The following is a 19,638-nucleotide window of genomic DNA, read 5'->3' on the forward strand; positions in this document are numbered from 1 at the left end:
TACAAGTATTGATGAGAAAAGGTAAAGGTTAAGTAAGTCTATGTCCTGAAGTGTAAACCTACATCTTTATCAGGAACCAAAGGAAGTGTGGGAGAGTGGAGAAAATGGAACCAGTATCAGGATGTAAGAACAAAATAGAAATAAACACAACACACAAGTTTCTGCTTATGCTTATGCTAAGACCTGGACAGACAAGTTCCAATTTTGGAAAATGTACAAACTGGCTTTGCGCTGTGCGTGCCATTTGTAAGAAATACAATTCCCGTGATAGAGCCTTAATTTAGGGTGCTCAGTGTGCTTCCCTCTGTTCCCAGTCCTGTGTTGAACAGCTGAAATAATTTGTTTCACCATACGCTGCACTGCAACGTAAGGCGCAAGTCATTGTTTTGTCTGACAGCTCTGCTTGTTCTGCGTAACACCCTCCACACCCCACACCCCTCCTGTCTGCAGCAGGATCCCTGTGTAATTACATCCAGACAGTTCCCCTCTCCCATACGCTTGATATCACTGCTGACATCCACTAGCACAGCCCCTCCTCTATCTCTCTCTCTTCCCCTGTGTCTCTGCTATTGGAGAGCTCTCCTACAAGCAAGGGTACAGTCCTGCCTTGTCTTCAGTTGTTTAGTGTAGTGCATCGGCGCAGATGGAGAAGGACAGAACGAGCGGGAGACAGAGCCAGAGATTAGGGAAGGGGAAAGAGCATGGCAGACAGCTGACGAAGGAACTGTTATCCATGTGAACAGAAACAAAGAACGGAGGATGACTGAGCAATACAGTCGGATATTTATTAAGAAGACAACTGCTGGCTGAGTCTGTGGGGTAAGTAAGCAACTAGTATAAATCTTTGCTCTGGACAAGTGGCAGCACAAAACATTGTAAGGTCTTGGCATTTTGGTGAGCTTATGTTAACATCCAGACAATATGAAAGATGTTTTTTCCATAGGACTAGACACAACCTGAGCCTCTTAAAATGTGACACAATTAGGGTCTTCAGCAATGATGCACAAGAGAGATCTCCAGCTGTGACTGCTGCATCTACAGACTCTCAGGGGAAGTTCTGTCATGATTAACAATCCTCCTTAATCTCCTAAGAGTGAAAGAACGGAGGCTCCTCTCCACCTGAGGGTTTAAGGCTGCACCAAAACCTGATCAAATGCTCTGTGACTTTATCAAATACAGCAGTCACACTGTGGGCAACCAGATTTCCCATCACTGCATGTGGGGATGAATTTCCTGAGAGACAAGTAATCTGATTGAAAGATCAGACTGAGTGATAAGTGATTACAAGTGTGTGTGTGTGATAGTGTCGCTAGCATGCAGGTGGCTGAGTGTTTCTTTAAGTTAAGCTTTCAAGCAGGTTTTCCAGACAGTCTGATGGACCTTCATGTGTATGTGACAGCAGTGTGTAACCTAACATAGACGGAAAGGAAAGGACAGATTCAACTGAGCCAAGTGAGTAATTCACTAGGGGCTATATCTTTGATATTTACAAGTCTGTAAAGGACTTTTTCTATTCTGTATATTTCCACTTACCGTATTTTCCGCACTATAAAGCGCACCTAAGAGCCTTAAATTTTCTCAAAAATCGGCCGTGTGCCTGATAATCCAGTGCACCTTATGGTGCAGAAAATACGGTATTTGAGATTGCAGAGCTAAACCTCTGAATTGACAACTAGGTGTACAGTTCTTGAGCTTTAAGCATACTTCTCCTATATATTAGTCAAAACCAAAATCTGCCACTCTCAATTGTTGTCCAACATGACTTTAAACTGGCAATTTCTGCTGTTATACATATCACTTGTTTATGGCATTAGTAGTAATAAACAAAATGAAGTGACAGATGTTTAAGTGTTTAATATTATAGCGTTATAGCATTTGTTTTCAATAAATCCATCTCATCAAAGGACCAAAATGCACAGCACTATAATATTTCAAGCCAAATACTTAAAAGCTCAGAGTTTCTTTAATCCACTCTCAGAATAAATGATACTTTGCCCAAATTTTCATTTCTATTTTCTTGAAAACACTGACAAAAACTCTGCACACCTACAGATACAACAGGTGCATCAGAGCAAAATAGCAAATATTTTTCTGATTTTGTTTGGATGTTTTTTATGAAATTCAGAATGATGAGACTCAATAAGCACTCTCCAGGTAAACATGATTCACTCACTGTAGCTTAAGTTCATTGTTAACTATTCACACTACAAGGGCTATTCCAGTGTAAATTTATGGGTATGGTAATTAAGCAAATGGCAAAATAATGGGAGCGAATTTTCAAGCTAGTTCCTCATATTGTCTGTCCACATTAGCATACAACTTCCCTGTACCTGCAGATGTTAATCTGAAGAATTATCAAGTCAAGTATGTAGATGTGTATGTGAAAGAGTGGGACAGTGCATATGAAACACAAACTAGGCACTAATGTATATTACATTATCAGTATGAATAATTATAAACACTGCTTTAAAAGCAGTGCATAACGTTAGTTGTGATGTAGTAAAGAGTGAAAAGTTCAGCGACAATGGTGTGGTGGGTAGAGCAGTCGTCTCCCAGCCAGAAGGTTGAAGGTTCGTGTTGAAGTGTCCTTGGGCAAGACACTGAATCCCCCCAGTAGTTAGAGTCATCGGTTGAGTTGGCGCCGCAGATGGCTGCCATCGGTTCTGTACCGGAAACAAATTCCTTGTGTGTAACATACTTGGCCGATAAAGATGCTTATCCTTATCCATATTATTTGTGATATGCAGAGTTGCGTGAACATTCATTATCATTTGAATATTGTGTTTTGTATTGTATATTGCATCAGTCTAATGGTGGCTGTGTGAATTGAATAAAAAACTAACCACATTGGATCTGGTGTGCATGCTGTAAGTGCTTTGAAATTGCACATTACAAATGTGATTACAAACTACAGACGGAGCATAAATCTACTGCATTCAAATGGTTAGTCACTTTACTGGTAGGAAAGTCCCTCATGTAGTCTACAACAGATGAAAATGAGCTGTTTGTCTATACCTGGGTGGCCATCTATCATGAATGGAGCAATCTGTTCATTGGCCCTGGGCCAAAAATTTGCAGATGGGCGGAAGCACCACACCAGCAGGCCTCTGTGAAATGTCTATGTTCCTTGTTGCCTCCAACTTCCCATTACTTCCACGACAAACATTACTCCTGTGCTGGAAAGATGCGTAATTTGTGTTTACTCTGTAGAAATTTGTGACACAATCTAAAAATAATGAAGCTTCTAAACCTAGTTTGTGACACAAAACACTAAAAAAATTAGCTTCAGGTAGAGAAGGGGAATTTGTTAGTAGAATCACCTGCAGCTGCGATTGGTTGTGGTTTATCAGTTGTTGTTATTTCTTTAGTCTGAATAACAATGTATTTTGCTATGTGTTATGCATTTGCATTAGTCTGATGTTAGAGATCGCTTGAGCCAATTGTTAAGATCTGCAACAGGGCCAATCCAGGCATGTTTTAATGGATTGTCATTGGCTAAAATCAAGCATTCAAAATCTGGTCCTTTTTTTACTGAAGTTTACTGTTTTGTACGCCTCAGCCTGCTCTCCTTAAAGACAGCCAGTAAATCAATGTTAATTCTGTGAGTAACTTGATGAAAGGCCAAAAAATAAAATGGCCTGTTGTCACTCTCTGCAGCTGGTGTCTGTACTCCAAAGATCATTTGTAAGGCAAGAAACTACATTCTTAAACACTGGAGTACAACTGTGGACTGCAATTGTTTACCCCAAAAATTCCAACAGAGTGAGGCATCTTTTTTCAAGCAAATCATATCACTGCAGTTTCAGGAGTCACATTCTTCCAGTTAAACTTTTACTTATGTCATACAAATTACTTAAAATTATAAAGAAGCAGTTTTGAATTAGTATTTAGAATACAGTAAGTAACTTGTGAGATACAAGGTTCACTGTGCCAGACACATACAGTACTGTAAAAGTAAACAAAAGCACAAGATCAGTCTTGGTATCGACAGATACCCATTGTTAAAGGACTCAAATAAGAATCAGGATCAAAAAACCTGATTGTGACATCACTATCAGATGCAGGTCTGGATCTGATAAATACTGTTATGTTAACTGACTGACACTGCTTGTGTTCAATTATTACTAATTGTTCTATTTGCTCCTCTTTTTTACAGATGTTGGTTGGCATTTACTGGGATTGTAAGCAGTGTTTTGATAGTGCAGACTACTGTGAAATCAACACTACCGGAAAGTGCCTCGAGGCTCATCTGTATGGCAAAGAAGTAGTGTGTCACCCTAAAGAAGCTAAAAAGAAAAACAGAGCCTTGAGGAGTAAACATTTACTTCTGCAGTGAAAGGTACTGGCAGACTTTCCTGCTCTTGTCTAATTTAAATATTCAGCAAAACCAAATGTGCACCATGCCAAGAAATGCTCCTCTTTCATAGTCACAATTCATACTGCCTCACAGTGCACAAGGCATTTAACTACACAATGGAAATATGGCCCACAAAATAATACGTAATCATAATCCTATGGAATCAAGCCTCTAGTCGTAAATCAATATCTATATGATGCTCAGTGTGTAACAGTGACTGAGGACAGCATGAAACCAAATTAAAACTTTATATTAAGTTGACCATCACTGGACACTCTGCAGTCCAGTCTTCATAATGGAATCTGAGGAGAGCATGACAGGACTGTCCTCAGCTGCACTGGTGGCCATTGGCTGCAACACATTTGTTGCCATCCTCCTCCTCCTCCTCTGTTTAATCCTCTACCGAGCCTGCAGGGTCCCTTCCAGCCCGGAGAGACTGCCCGTGCTGGCTCCCAGTGAACGAGAAACTCAGCAGATGAACGAGCACAAGTACTTGTTGACCTCTTGACTGCAGAAGGATGAATCAAATGTAGCAAAGAGTGATGTCCTTGGTGCACTCCTACACAGGAGAGGCGACTGAGGGGGCACTGGAACTGACTGCAAGCAATAATCTGCCTTGTCTGGCTTCGCAGTTGTAAAAGTCAGCTGTCAATCTGATCATAGCAAAAGATGAACTGTAGTGGAGTGAAGGAATTATTTTTAAGCAGCTATCACTTCTCAGATCTTGTTCTTGGGTTGACCAAGTGCATGAAGGAATGCCAATATGAATGTATACATTTAACACACACACTGTGTAATGAAAAGGACATGGCCACTGATGGATGCAGGTTATGCAGAGACTGAGAGAAAGGAATGTGCAGTACGCAAAGAGCAACCTGTTGTTGGAGGTTTCTAAATATATCCTCCTATTTCATACTCTCCCATAAAAAAGAAAAAACAATCTGTTGTTGAGAACAGAGACTTGAGTCCATGTGGAGTATGTGTGTCATTGTCACTCATAAATACCAGCGATCTGTGAGGCATAGTGCCTTGTTGAGAGTGTTACATAAGAACTAGAGAGGCTTAGTTTAGATGTGTGTCCTCTTCAATACAGCCCTCACACTGACATCTGCTCGTTGCTGTCCGCGATGGCCTACTCACTCTTGACTGAATCACAGACCGCACACAGAAACTGCCCATGTTCCCCCACATCCCAGCACACATAATCAATACTTAAGCATTTAACTTGTATTGTTGGTGCTGCGACGTACAGTTCGGCAAGACGTGCTGTAGAGGTTATTTGTATTTTAAACTTTACAATACCTCCAGGAATGTTAGCTGACATAGTAAAACTATGTATGGACTAAGAAGTAAGAAAGGGTTTCAGAATATATCGCTGTTGCTCGTATGAGAATAAGAGCTGCTACTGTATGTGTAGTATTAGAAAATGTTCTGTAGCATATCCCAGTTGTAGTAAAAAAAAAAAATGCAGTGGCAACATCCAGCTCAACCACAACCATGAGATGAATGGGATAAAAACAGTACATTTATGTTGGGATTGGCTCATTTTTCTACAAACAATAACTTGTCATCAGAATAATATAAAAATTGTATGTAAAAGCAACTAATTATATGCATACTCGCTCTAAAGAAACTATCCAGAAACACTTCAACAATTTTTAGAGAAGCTCTTGGAATTGTTCGTTGCATTTATTCTACTATTGTAAAAGATGCAGAAACACCCATTTTTAACCTGAAAATAGCCTCAGTAGACAAGAATACAAGGCAACCATGAAACATGATATAATATGAGCAAAAAGTCACTTACTGCCTTTAGAGGAAGCCTGGTAAATTAAAAAAGATGATTCTATTAAAATTAATTACTAAAGAACATGTGGACAAAGAAAGAGACCACAGTTATTGAAAAAAGCTACTACAGTACAACATCTGACCAAAAAATAAGTCCTGGAGTGCTACATACTTATTATACGTAAGAACGTGCTTGCACAGAAGGCGTTTTTGCTACATTGTTCAGTCGGTGGTGACATTTTGCTCTGGACATACTACAGGTGTTGTACTATAATTGCAACCTTTGCTTTGGAAGTGCACTTTCTAACTGCCAGGCCGCTCTTCGACACAAGCCAAATGTGATCCATGCAGCTACAACAATCGACAAAAGGGCAACATAAACAAACCTGGTAAACAGTAGAACAAAAGGTTCTATAGCTAATCTTGCAGTATGCCTCCTATTACTGCAGTAATGAGGTAACTGTCACAGCTGTATTCTCATTACTACCCCATTGCCACAATCATTTATTCCACATTGTCTGAAAAAAAGTGAAGCCCTACACTAACTAAGCTTGTGAAGATCAGTAATAATTCACACTGAAGGTCAGACAGCACTGCATGTGTTTGCAGGAAGATGTGAAGGGCAGACAAGCTCACAGTAAGATGGAGACGAATGGAGAAAAAGGCAAGAAAAAAAAAAAATGCAGACACCACTATAAATCAAAAATCAGTGATGGGAACTTAAAACACTCCTAGCTCATCCCTGGACAGGTGCCCGGCATGGCGTGTGCCAGCCAAGATTGTCTGGATATGGTCCATAACTGAACAATATATTACACTAATTTATCCCCTCCCCCATTTTTTAGCCTAATCAACTTGTACAATACAAAGAGAATGGGTTTAATAAATCCTGCAGAAAAGATCAACCAAGCAAATGGAATTCTAATGTTGCCTGTTTAATATGTATCCAGTACTGCAGTATAAATAAATGCATTATAAACTGAATATGAATGATTTATTAAAAAGATCAGAAAAAAACTTTTAGAAGACCATATACAAATTGTTTTCTTGTTATGTCATTTACATTTCCACCCATAGAACCAAAGAAATGAGATGAGTGCAAAATGAGAATAAAGGTTGTGCCATGTTGCTGTATTGGGGAGAAAAGCCGTGATGGCAGTGTTAACCTGCACTTTGCTCTGGTTCCCTCAACAGACTGAGGAGCTTCTCCATCTTGGCTACTTCTACTTCTGGACCCTTAGGCACCTCCTGACCCTTCTTAGCCTGCAGACAAACACACAAACATAGAAAGAGAGAGAAAGAAATCAGAAATGACTTGACCTTATGTTGACCAAGCTTCGAGGGAGAACATGAACCCAGCAGGGAGGCAGTTAACAAAAGGAAAACACAACACTCATACAGAAATTGAAATGGATGGAAGTCACTAGTAGCATAAACAGCAGACAAACACAGCCACGTACCAGCTACCGTACATAATACAGCTCAGTGTTTGTCCTGTGTTGCGGCATAAGTTCGTTCCACCTCTGTCAAACAGAGCTTTCCTTATCAAATCTTAACTATAGTTACTGGCTTTTCTCTCATTGACCAACTGTAATTGAAAAAGCCTGGTAGGGTCTGACAAAACCAACATATCTTCATCAGGAAATAACATGCTTGCTAGAAATGTAAGAGGCAACATCAATTACAGCTTGTACAAAAAAAAAATGTATGCAACTATTGAAATTTACATGATATGACAACATTATGGATATATGATTTAAAAATATGATGAACTTAGTTTCAACAACAGAGAGGTAATTCGTATGTAGTGTACTTTGTCTTGTGCATTTTTAAAGAGGCAGATTACTAATGAAAGTTAGCATACAGTAGTCACACACAGACTGCTATTATTTGTAGCATTAGTATGGAAGTGATATTAAATATTCACACAAATAATTTCTCCTTTGAAGCTTGGAAATTTTATATTTATTTTTAGTTTTTGCTATTTTAAGGTTTGAAACAGTGAGGGGGCTAATCTAGACAGACCGCTGCATTCCCCAAACGAATGAGCATCAAGTCTTGATGCAACATACAGTAATAACTCTGCGATGATGAATGGCTCAATAAAAGCGTCCTCCACAGTGGACAAAAAGGCAGACTGAACACAAATTGGGACTTGAAATTAATAAAAACTTCACAATTAATTAAAAATGTAATAAATGAATGAATGTTTCCTAACTTCTCTTGCTGGTTTACTCACCACAGGAGCTAAATCTCAGACTTCTTTTGACTGTAAAACTTCCTCTGAATACATGGAATACACACAATTCCACGGTGTACCATTAGGGCCAGAATGGTGTCTGCTTATTATCAGGCACTCTAGGCTAAAGCAAATGTAAATGCTATGATAAAAGTTATTTTCTGGGAAGCAACAATGATAAACAGCCTATCACAGAACACTGCATAATGCTGCTTTTATATTGCAACAACCACTTATGATTTGTGTTTAACACAGAATGAGGCCACTGGAAAAAAAGAACAGATCAGATGAACCCATTCACGTTGCACACATTTAAACAGAACAGTGTGTACTTAATATGCATTATGTGAACTGTGACACTTTTAGACCAGATCCAACCAAAACATGGTGACACAGTGGCACAAATTTGACCCATCTCAGAAAACTCTTGTTCCTTAAAACCTCAGACTTTCAACACCACATACAGTATGTACCTGCAGGTCTACACATAACACAACACACAGCACAGCCTAACAGCACATACACCTAACATTACCCTCAGGAAATAACAACAGAGAGTGCTCAGATTATTTTAGAATGTACAGTACTTTGGCAAGGTAGGTATTGACATATAGAAGTTTTGTGACATACAGAACCAGAACACAGACCTCTGATTTTGGAAGATCAAAGAAACTATGTAAAAGCTATTTGAGGAGCACCACAGGACAAGCCAGGACAAGTGGACTGGTTTACAGCACATCTGTATTCTTTCAGTTTGAATTCCTGTGCTCCTGAGCCAGTGTTTTCAGTATAATAATGGGCCACCATGCCCATTGTGCTAGTTTTTTTGGGTTCTGAGCCAGTTTTGTAAAATATATTATTGGTAATATTTGCTGTGCATGTTTGTGCCTGATGCTTATTTGGCACACTGGGTTCCAAAATGCTCGGAGCACTGCCGGTTCTAAAGTGTGCAATTATTTCCCAATTGTACGCTTTAGAGCTATGGTCTGAGGTTGTAGATGAGAGAGCACTGGGTGTGTGAGTACACGTTTTTATGCTCTCCTATTATAAACTGTGTTCATTTGTGTGGTTGAATGAGAACGTCTTATGTGTCTGCACCCAGGCGTGGTGATGCTATAATAAGACGCGTACTGTAGCCATTAGAGTTTCTTCTAGTTTGCATGCACCGACATATACAACACAAAGGAAACTGTGCAGGCTATAAAGCCGACTTTAAATGGGCTCTGATTAAAGTGTTGTGACTCAGTGTGTCATTTAGTTTCCTCCTCTGTTTAGTAGGGTTGTGGTTATTACTCCACATCTCATTAATGATTGTCATCAGTGGCAACAGAGCATTTCAGCAAGTGATCAATTGTGAATAGACTAAAGTGGAACTTTGTCTTTAATGCTACAACTTGCTTTGAATGCCAAATTGATTTTAGCTTTAAGATTATTTTCTTGATTTTGTATTGGATTCTGCTGCCAGTTTGACAGTAGGAATGAATACCTATGAACCCATGATGTCTTGGCCGTGGTAGGTATTTTTAACCACAAAATTGTCTTTTTTATTTGACACTATAACCATTTTTTCCCTTCCAGAGGTCTTCAACGAGGGTAATCGAAAGAACACTTGACTTCTTTGTGGATAAATTTGTTACCCGGCCTAAATGGGCAAGTGAAAAAGAAGTACATGCGATTAGTTGATAGTGAGCTGCTGAGGAGGGGGGTAAGAACTGCCTTTCATTCCACTGTTATTTAATGGAATTAGCTCAAGGTCAGGACTCTGCAATGAATTAATCATCTGATCTGCTTTCATTGATACAAAACTTGTGGCAGCCAATGAATAATGTAAAAGGGCAGGCATGCTTTCAGATTGTTTACAGATAAAATGGTATGCAAGGTCAGAAGAAAATAGGTTACACAAATTCATTGGGTACCACACACTTCACTGTGCTAAACGTGGTAGAAGATTTGGTACCTAATTTGTAATGTAGACAAGTTCCATTTGTATGTGCCAATAAACCCCAATTATAAAGACAGAGACAAGAGAAAAAACATAGAATAGTAAAGCAGCTGCATTTGGAGGGGAAGATTTATCTTCTGACCACTTAAAGGCCGTCTTAAAATGGGCATAGCTTTGGAGTAAATTAGAGCAAGTGATTGCAATGTAACTGCAAGTCCCTCTCTGTCAACTTAATAAGATGCTTACCTTGGGATTTTTGCGAAGGTTAGGGGAAAGTTTGAAGCTGGTCACACAGCCTCGGTCATTGCCCACTATGATGATAGGATAGATGGGATTAAACTCAATGTGAGTCAGCCTGGTCTTCTTTTGGGCCACCACTGGCTGCTGGCAGATAGCCTCATACTTGTTGACATTTAGATCAAAAACATGAACCTGAAAAAGAAAAGTGATCACACTTTTTTTTTTTTTTTTTTTTAAACAGTCCTGACCCTCTAAGATTTCTGAACTGACATTTCAGGAGTATGGCACTACCACAACAGCATTGACTGAGGGTGTAAATTAAAACCTGTGAAAATCTAACAGACTACCATAATTAGGCTATAAGATTTAAGTCTTCAGATTTTTCCTCCAGATAAGTAAAGGCTAAATCTAATGTAACCAACTGCTTTTTCACATCTTGACTTTTGTTTTGTTGACTTTTATATGACAAGGAGAATGGTAGAGGACAAGCCTCTGCTGGATTGCTAGCCTGACCATCTGTTGCAAGGAAGGGTGCTCCTAGTAATGCGATGTGTGCACACTTCTGTCCTTACATGGTGTGTGTGCGTGTGTGTGTGTGTGTGTGTGCTGGCAGCCCTGATACAAAATCATAGGCATCTTTATCCAGAAGGAAGCAGATCACAGATATTCTTCTTTGAGGCTAAGTGCATCTAGAGACTCTGCCAACAATGAATGAGCCCACTGCAAAGCATAGCTCACCCCATTTACCAGAGACATGACTGTGCCTGGGCTGCCAGGGTTCACACTGTCTGTGTGTACCGGCACCACACAAAGCATTGCAGTCATCGCCACCAACCAATCATTATATTCTACCAGGATATGTCTTTCTGTAACCTCCACCATTACAGTCATTATCTACTGTGTTTTCTCCTTATATAAAAGCAGTAATGTAACAGTGGTTGTGAATGACTGATTGCAGTACACGCTGATCTATAATTCCCACATTTTACTGTAATCTCTATTGCACTTTTATTAGCATCAATACACACATTATATGAGGGTTTTAAGTTTAATATATTAACAGATGTATTCAGTTCACGGCAAGCTGTTAGGGAGGTTATTATAATACCAACTGTACAAAGGGCTTTGTTAAAACATCTGATTATAATTTCTTCTAGCAAATCTGCATTGAATTACCAGACAAGACAATATAATTTCACATCATCCCAAAAGACCGAGGCAAGTAAAAGTGTAGTTTTTTTGTTTTAATTTCGTTTGTCTGATGTTAAGTTATCAGATCTAAAAATCCATCATAAGCTGATACTGGTGTACTAAAAGAAATATTTTGCAGTCAATGTGCAGAAGGTTAAGAGTAGCTGCGCAGGCAGCAAATATGGATTCTGAGACTAAGCAATGGGGGACATGCCTGTGCTTCTCATTATTTCATCCTAACTCTGTTTCTTCAACAGTCAGCTCAGATGGACGGAGAGAATGAAGAGATATTTGTTTGCACTGCACGACTCAGTGTCATTCTTACACCCCAGCCTGCCAAGCAAGTCATTATCCTTATGAACACATGCACATACACACTCACCAACACACACATACGCCATAGTGTCCGTGACATTTTACAGTGTGGTAGCAGCAGGAGCAGGTCAGGTTGTCATCAACAGTAAATAGACGTCAAGGAGCTCACAACTCATGTTGAGTCATTTGAGCTCTATCAGATACTTGTCACAGAAAACAAGCAATGCACTGCAAAGAATCTGCTATGCTGGGGACAATTATGCATATTAACATCATGCACTGAGACCACCAGTGAATGTGTGACAATATTCTGTCATTCTTCAAAATCTGACAGTGATGAAATGCTAAGAGGAATTTTGCCTTGCCTTGGACTGAACGCAGAAAGAAATTATTTATTAGATGCAGTATTTCTGCCTAACCCCTATAGGTTTTACAGGTGACATTTAGATTATCTCCAAATTTGGTACTGGGTTGCATATAATCACTACCTCCTGTCAATATAAGCTATTTTTACCCAGGCACATCTTTAAAATCAGACTACAATGATAGTTCAGTTTTGAGTTCTGTGGCCCAAAAAGGTCCACCTGCTCTGAACTTGATTCACTTCAGTGTTATTTTCTTGTTCTTCCTGCTGCTTAGAAATGATGAGCTTTCAATGAGTTAATAAAAGCTGCTGAAACCTGCTTTTGATCCAGGTTTGGAGAATAAATTGCAATATATACACATATGTATGAGACTGCTTTCTAGCAAACACATTTCATTTGACTTTTTCTTTGTTGAAAATGTTTAAGCAAACTCTTCAATTTATTCTGGCTATAAATATTATCCATATGCACTGCCAGTTATTTGTTTGCAACTTGTATACTACAATATGAATGTGACACCTCCTTGTCTGATGGTTGGTTGTGAAATAATTCACATAATGGAGGGTATACTACAGTATGAACTGTGTCTGTGATGACTAAATCCTGACAATGAGGAGGACCCAACAGACTACACATTAGGTGCCTCTCAAATTGCTCAGCTCTCATTTCCTCTATCACTGTAATTCGACTTAACTTGGCACACTGGACAGGAGATGTGTCAGACATAACACTCTGGACTTTTATAGCATGGCACAGAATGGCGCGAAGACAAACAGATGGGCACAGCTTGCAGCCATACTAAGAAAATATGTGGAGATAAACAACACAGTGTTCAGTGAAATTAGTTCTGACTGGAATCAATAACCACTGGCAAAGTAGGATGCTGTCTATGTCACAAAAACCATGTTTGAACAAACTCAGTTGCCTGAGGCTGCATTAATCTAAGGCTTAACCTTATAAAAGGTTTATTTAGTTGAGTCTATAACTAGATTATAAGGAGAACAATGAAGTTGGTGGCAGGTGGTAGATGGTGCAACTGTTTGAGATTTCATACGTTCTGTTTGGTAAGAGCTAAGCCCACATTACCTTTGCTACACAGCAGGCATGTAGTTGTGATAATCAGCCTTGAGACAAAGCATCTTATAGACCCTCATACACTCACTGGCCACTTTATTAGGTACACCTGTATAATTGTATGCACTTCAGTGTAACATGTCTGTCTTGACATTTGTGTTTATGGAACTCAAAATGTTTCCATTTTTGGCGAACTTGTCATAAATGTATAAATTCAGTTATATCAGCCTATACACCTGAAGCTATCAAAATATCATTAGTAATGTGCCTCTTCTACTAATCTTAAATAAAGACAAGGACAAAACTACACATAAGATGTGTATCAAGATAATAACATTAAAAAAATAGTAACTACTGGTAATATCTTGTATCCCGATTTTGATATTTGACATTTTCTCAACTTTACATTGTGTATGCTTATTCATTATAAATATGTTTGACTCTTGATAAATCTACACATCACTTAAGCACTGCATCATGAACCAGAGTATTATTAGTAAGAGTATTTGAGTAAGGCCAAAACACACAAAAAGTGAGAAACTTCTAAACTTCCAAGTCCTGCTTTGGTCTCGAAAATTTAAGGACACTTACAGTTCCATCTGTTATGACAGCAGCAAATACAGTGGAGGAATATGGAGCCCAGGCAACATCTTCAACTGCTGCAATAAAGTCAAAGGTCAGCAAAGGAGTGCTGGAAAAAAAACAAAGACATATAAAGTCAGGCAGGAATTTTCATTATGCCTGCAACACATCATTTTACATATTGTCACAACATTTTCTGATATGAGGTTGTATGATGCTGCTGCTGCTGCCTAGCCATTAGTGCAGTACCTGTTTGATAGCAAAGTAGAACACTCAAGAGAGCGCATGTACCTCCGCCAAGGCACAATATTCCCTCATGCAAATAGTCTCTTAAAATCCTTGATCTCGGATGTGGATGATCTTTTAGGGTATGATAGGCAGTTATACTGTGCATTGTACATGAAAATTTCAGGGTTCTATCTTCATTATAGGCCAATCTATGGCAGAAAATATGCATTAAGTGGGGTTTTCAATGTTAACCTTAAATGGCTGTCAGATCCGCAATCTGGATCAGATCTGGATGAAATTTGATCTGGTGATAGACCAAAAACAACCTCCTTGGCAGAGGCAATAGATGTGTGTAGTAAGAAAATATTTGAGGCTATGATTAATTTTAGTCATTGTCACGCAACTGAGGCCATTCAAAACCTTTGTAATTTCATCCTTTATCTGGAAAAGGTTTTCTGATGGTAGGCATGATGCATGATGGTTAAGGCCTTCCAAACGTGCCTACCCAGAATGCCATATGACATCATGCCAGCCAATGTCTTATAGTAATGTATTGTTAGGATAACTGAAATAACTCAGCATGCTGATCAACCTGCTGTAAATATACAGTAGCTACTACTTTCCCTTTTCTCTAGATCTGCATCTCTGTCACATCCTTTACTTATTACGCAACCAACACCTGAGATGGTTTCTAGTGAGGAAAAGCTCAAAAGTCCCTGTTCAGTTATGTTTATGCTATGTTACACTATGTCTACCTTCAGCAAGCTCAGAAAAACACACCACAATGCAGTGATGGTCACCACAGTGCTTTAACAACTCAGTGAATGTCAGACAGCGCTACACAAACACAGTCTCAACTCTATTCAGCCTCTCTGGCTGGAATGCACATGGTTTGTGTTGATTTATTACATTCATTCATATGAAGCTCCATTACATATATTTTGTAGTGCGCTTTTTATGCATAAAATGCTATGTATCGAAATTTCTACAGAATACTGAATATTTACATTTTCTCTAACCCACCACAACCTCCCTAAAATACAAAATACCACAAATACTCCCACAATATGTACAAGGAGAGTATTTTCTATTCAAAATGGAGCCTCACAACTTCATGAACCTTAACAAACCAACCAGAAGGTGCTAGCAACATCACAACTCTTTCCACTGTTTGCACCGGTCTCCTTTAGTGACTTTGTGCATGAGTACCCTTTGCTTCTGTGTTGGTGTGCCTGTTTAATAAATAAAATGCACTCTGGTAGGTGTAGAGCATATCTAAAATAACAACCTAAAGAGTAATAAATTTGGTTCAGTCTTCCAAAAGAGGGTTTTTATAACAGAATGATGCTACACATACTGTACATCCAGAGTCAGTCCTATTAAGATACATACTGTACATTTTATCATTTGGCTGATGTGTCAATTTATCAGGCTAACATTTGCGTAATAGACATGATGCAACTCTCTTGTATTACTACAGTTCAAAACTAGCTGATGTCATCTAACAGTTTTACAGGATATATGAGCCTCGTTAGTGAAACAGAAAGAGCAGTTTTCAGTGTAATGCTTTCAAACAGTATGGTAAAGAGTTTGTGAAAAGTACATATGTACAGTATCTCTGGGATGTTATAGATCGTCATTGAAAATTCAGTCTCTCATAATGAGCAGATGATTACTATCATTATTTAGTCAAGTTGCCTGTGCTGACAAGAAGTGGGAGGCACTATAGATTAGTCAAATAAGGAGGGAAATTATGCTGGGTCCATGATGAATGTAAGAAGATAATAAGGATTAATATACTGTGCTGTAATATTATGGAAAGATTACAGGAATTATAATTACTTCACCTTTCTTCACTGAAGCACATAGGATTAGAAATGTCAGTAAGTAAGAATATATATAAACACATACACACAGCATAACATTTTAGTTGCTATTCTGTAGCTAACCACAGCATACACTTCCTGTTAGAAGTGTCAAGTTCAACACATATGCAGTCAGAAGCTCCTTCTTTTCACTCAGCAATGAAGAGTTTCACAGGAAGACAGAGTATTTCAAGCTATTCCAGAGATGTCACCCTCCTCTGCAAATGCACCACAGCCAACTAGTAGGAGTTGCTAGCACTGCTGCAAGTACATGATCACTCCAGCCAACACTGCCAATTGTGTTTGATGCAACACCTAGTTATGCCAGCAGTGTCCGACATGGAACTCTAGTCGCTGCAATGGTGGGTGAGTGGTATCATTCAATAATAATAGCACCACACCATTCAAATGGTACAAAATATTTCCAACATGTAGCACAATGTAGAATTAGAAGTAGAATTTCCACTTAGTGGTTGTATTCTACCGTCAACCAGTCAAATTCATGTAAATAGGCCAGATGCGAGGTCACTGACCTTGACCTTTGACCACCAAAATCTAATCTAAATCCAAGTCGACATTTGTTCCAAATTTGAAGAAATCCCAATGAGAATGGACTGGCTGGCTGGACAACCCAAAAACATGCCTCTTGCTGTGGAGGCATAAAAACTGCACATAAATGGAAATGATATATGATGATGAATAAAAAAAATTGTAAAAGGACACACTTCTACTATAAACTAGATAAAATACAACCAAAACATATTTTTGTAGCTATACGGGGATCAATTTTTCTGAAATAGGGCGCAGAGGCAAAAGCAAACCTAAACTCCAAGCAAAGATGCAATTTTTGCGATTTTGGTGACCACAGTATTGGTGCATTTTGGGTGCAGCCAGGCGCAACCTGGCCCCATGTGGAAGAGAGGCTGCATACATTATTAGTGTGAGGAATGCATTATGAGCAGCTGGAGTTGGGGCTGGCTTTAGTAATAGCCAATCAAACCAGCTCCTCTCATCCATCCCCTTTAAAAGCACAGTGGGAAGCCTGTCTTTGATTGATGTCACTGATATCATGATGGCTGATCTGGAGAGGCTCTGTCAGAGAACGTTTCCACTTGAGAAAACTAATATATGTGTCCATGAGATGCAGAGTCACCATGACCACATCTACAGAAATATATGAGATGCAGCAACGAAAGATTCTTTCCTAATATCTTCTCCTACAGTAGCAATTATGTACTCCACTCCTAAACTATGATGAGAAAAATATGTACTGTCGAAGTACTCCACATAAATAGTCACTCAGTAGTCTACTAATATGATTTACCAGCTTTTGTGCATAAAAGACAGAAAGACTGGTCCTATAACCAACAGCATACATACAGTATCTACACTACAACAGCTACAACATACTTGATGGTGTGGTCCCAGATCTTCACAGTCCAATCTGAACTGCAAGAGATGAAAATCTTTGGATGGAAGTGGTTCCACTTTACAGTATCCACTGCCATGCTGTGGGCATCATAGGTCTCCAGGAACTGGCTCGAGTAAGTCTTGGAGCACTAGGGAATACAGGCAAAGTCTCTGATTACTTTATCATTTAATACAATGCTCAGAGACATTGCCTACTGGTGGCATCTGAAGCAAACCTTTGCACTGGAGGATTGGTGAAATGTCTGGAAACTGTCAAGATCAAGTTGGTGTACTAAAGGTAGAACTACTTATTTTTTAACTTACTATAAACAGTACAATGTAAGGGCTTTAAAGAAGCATCTCAACATACTTTTTCATTAAATGTTGCTTAAAAATTTGTAACTTCCAAGCCCAAGATGAGCTAATACTGGCAACATCACTGTGACAAAGGTCCCTCTTGAACCACAAAAAAGACATCACACAAGCTTCGTAGTAGTCCTTGGTCAAGTAAACAGATAAAAATAACCAAACTGACTATTTAAACATTTTTGTTTTCGGTGGAAGGAGAACCTGGCATAAAATATTTTTTGAGAATAATTTATGTTTCTGTCTGTCTCTATGTGTCAGCCCTGTAATAGACTGGCCACCTGTCCAGGGTGTACCGCTGCCTCTCACCCAATATCAGCTGGAATTGGCGCCCCTGACCCTCTTCAGGATAAGCGGTATAGATAATGGACGGATGGGTGGATTTACGTTTCTGGGCACACATAATTTTCCATTCACAGCTGATGGAAATTTCTGCTGTGACACTGGTGACTGGAGTGAGACTAGAAGTAAAACATGCTTGACAGTTCTAACCCTGGGAGAGTAATGCTATTCTCTGTGGTTCATTGATGAATTACCCTTTATATTTTCACAGTTTGTTTGCAACTGACAGAAAAGGGTTTACAAAAACAGCAGCTTGATAAATTGGATTTTTGTTCCAGAATAGAGACAATACAAATGTACAGTATGTGCCACCAAGAATTCATTATTTATTTTAATCTTTACCAGTGGAGATATTGTAAATGTAATTTGCAATATGGGACAGACTGACACCCTGATTTGTTTGGGGAGGTAACAGACGTCCTGACTAATCATTTTAGGCAGCAGATAAAGTCAGTCTGACCTCACTCTGTGCTGCTGTCACTGTTGAGTTACAGTTTCTTCAAATGAACAAGTTTCACACAGACCTAGCATTATTACTACTGAGAGGATATACACCGTGTTGTTTTTGCATTTTATGATTGTTTAATCAGCTTTGAAAGCAGCTGTAGGTGGAGATAAAGTGGGCGAAGCATCCATTGACTGTGCGCTCTATCGGACTGCAATCAGTTTCACCATAAATGAAGTGATTACAAGATAATTTTATTGTATTATTTTAAAAACTGTGAAATGTTTTGAGCAAGGCCCTTAAGTCCAACCACTCCAGTGGAGCTGCTCAGTGGCTACCGGTCAGGCTGTGGTTGTACTGGACAGATGTGAATGTGAACCAGATGGCCCTGAAAATGAGTGATGGCCTCTCAATAGACCTTCCCTGAAGAAATAAAGGTACAAAAAAAAGTTACATGTGAGACAATCATGGATTTCACACTTAGGCCTGGAGTTTAGACACAAGTTGAGCACTGAGCCCTGTCTCAGGAAGACAGAGCCCCCAGAGTTATACAGTATATGAGACTCTTCAGCTCCCTAAAGAACGTGGGGGTGTGGTACTCTCAAAAAAAGTACTATATTTCTGCACAAATGCAGTTCTTATTTTGTTGGTGTTGGGGGACATGGGAAAAGCACTGGATGGATTTTCAGTTCAGAATCTGATATGGAATAAATAACAATACAATAGAACAGAAAATGTTGGATTCAATAACAGCTCTCACACTAAGAACATGGCACAGAATGATAACGATAAGGAGTAAACACTTGAATAAACCATTCTGTGTTGGTGAGAATGGGATATATAAATGTTGGAAATGCCCATAATAACCAACAGTATATAAGGCAGTGAA

General features: G+C 39.1%; 1 protein-coding gene across 3 annotated transcripts in view; it reads right to left on the reverse strand.

Moving 5' to 3' along the window:
• Positions 1-4,871: 4,871 nt before the first annotated feature.
• dnai1.2 (dynein, axonemal, intermediate chain 1, paralog 2) overlaps positions 4,872-19,638 on the reverse strand; it is a 22,200-nt gene continuing 7,433 nt past the window's right edge. For all 3 annotated transcript variants that reach the window (XM_020592584.1, XM_020592583.1, XM_020592585.1), the window contains exons 16-19: positions 17,597-17,745; positions 14,103-14,202; positions 10,573-10,758; positions 4,872-7,408 (exon numbers count right to left, since the gene is read on the reverse strand). In XM_020592584.1, coding sequence (XP_020448240.1) covers positions 7,307-7,408; positions 10,573-10,758; positions 14,103-14,202; positions 17,597-17,745 — 537 coding nt within the window. In that variant the 3' untranslated portion in view covers positions 4,872-7,306. The remainder of the gene's footprint in view (positions 7,409-10,572; positions 10,759-14,102; positions 14,203-17,596; positions 17,746-19,638) is intronic.

This window comes from Monopterus albus, unplaced genomic scaffold (assembly GCF_001952655.1).
Source record: "Monopterus albus unplaced genomic scaffold, M_albus_1.0 scaffold18.1, whole genome shotgun sequence".
Taxonomy (NCBI): Eukaryota; Metazoa; Chordata; class Actinopteri; order Synbranchiformes; family Synbranchidae; genus Monopterus; species Monopterus albus.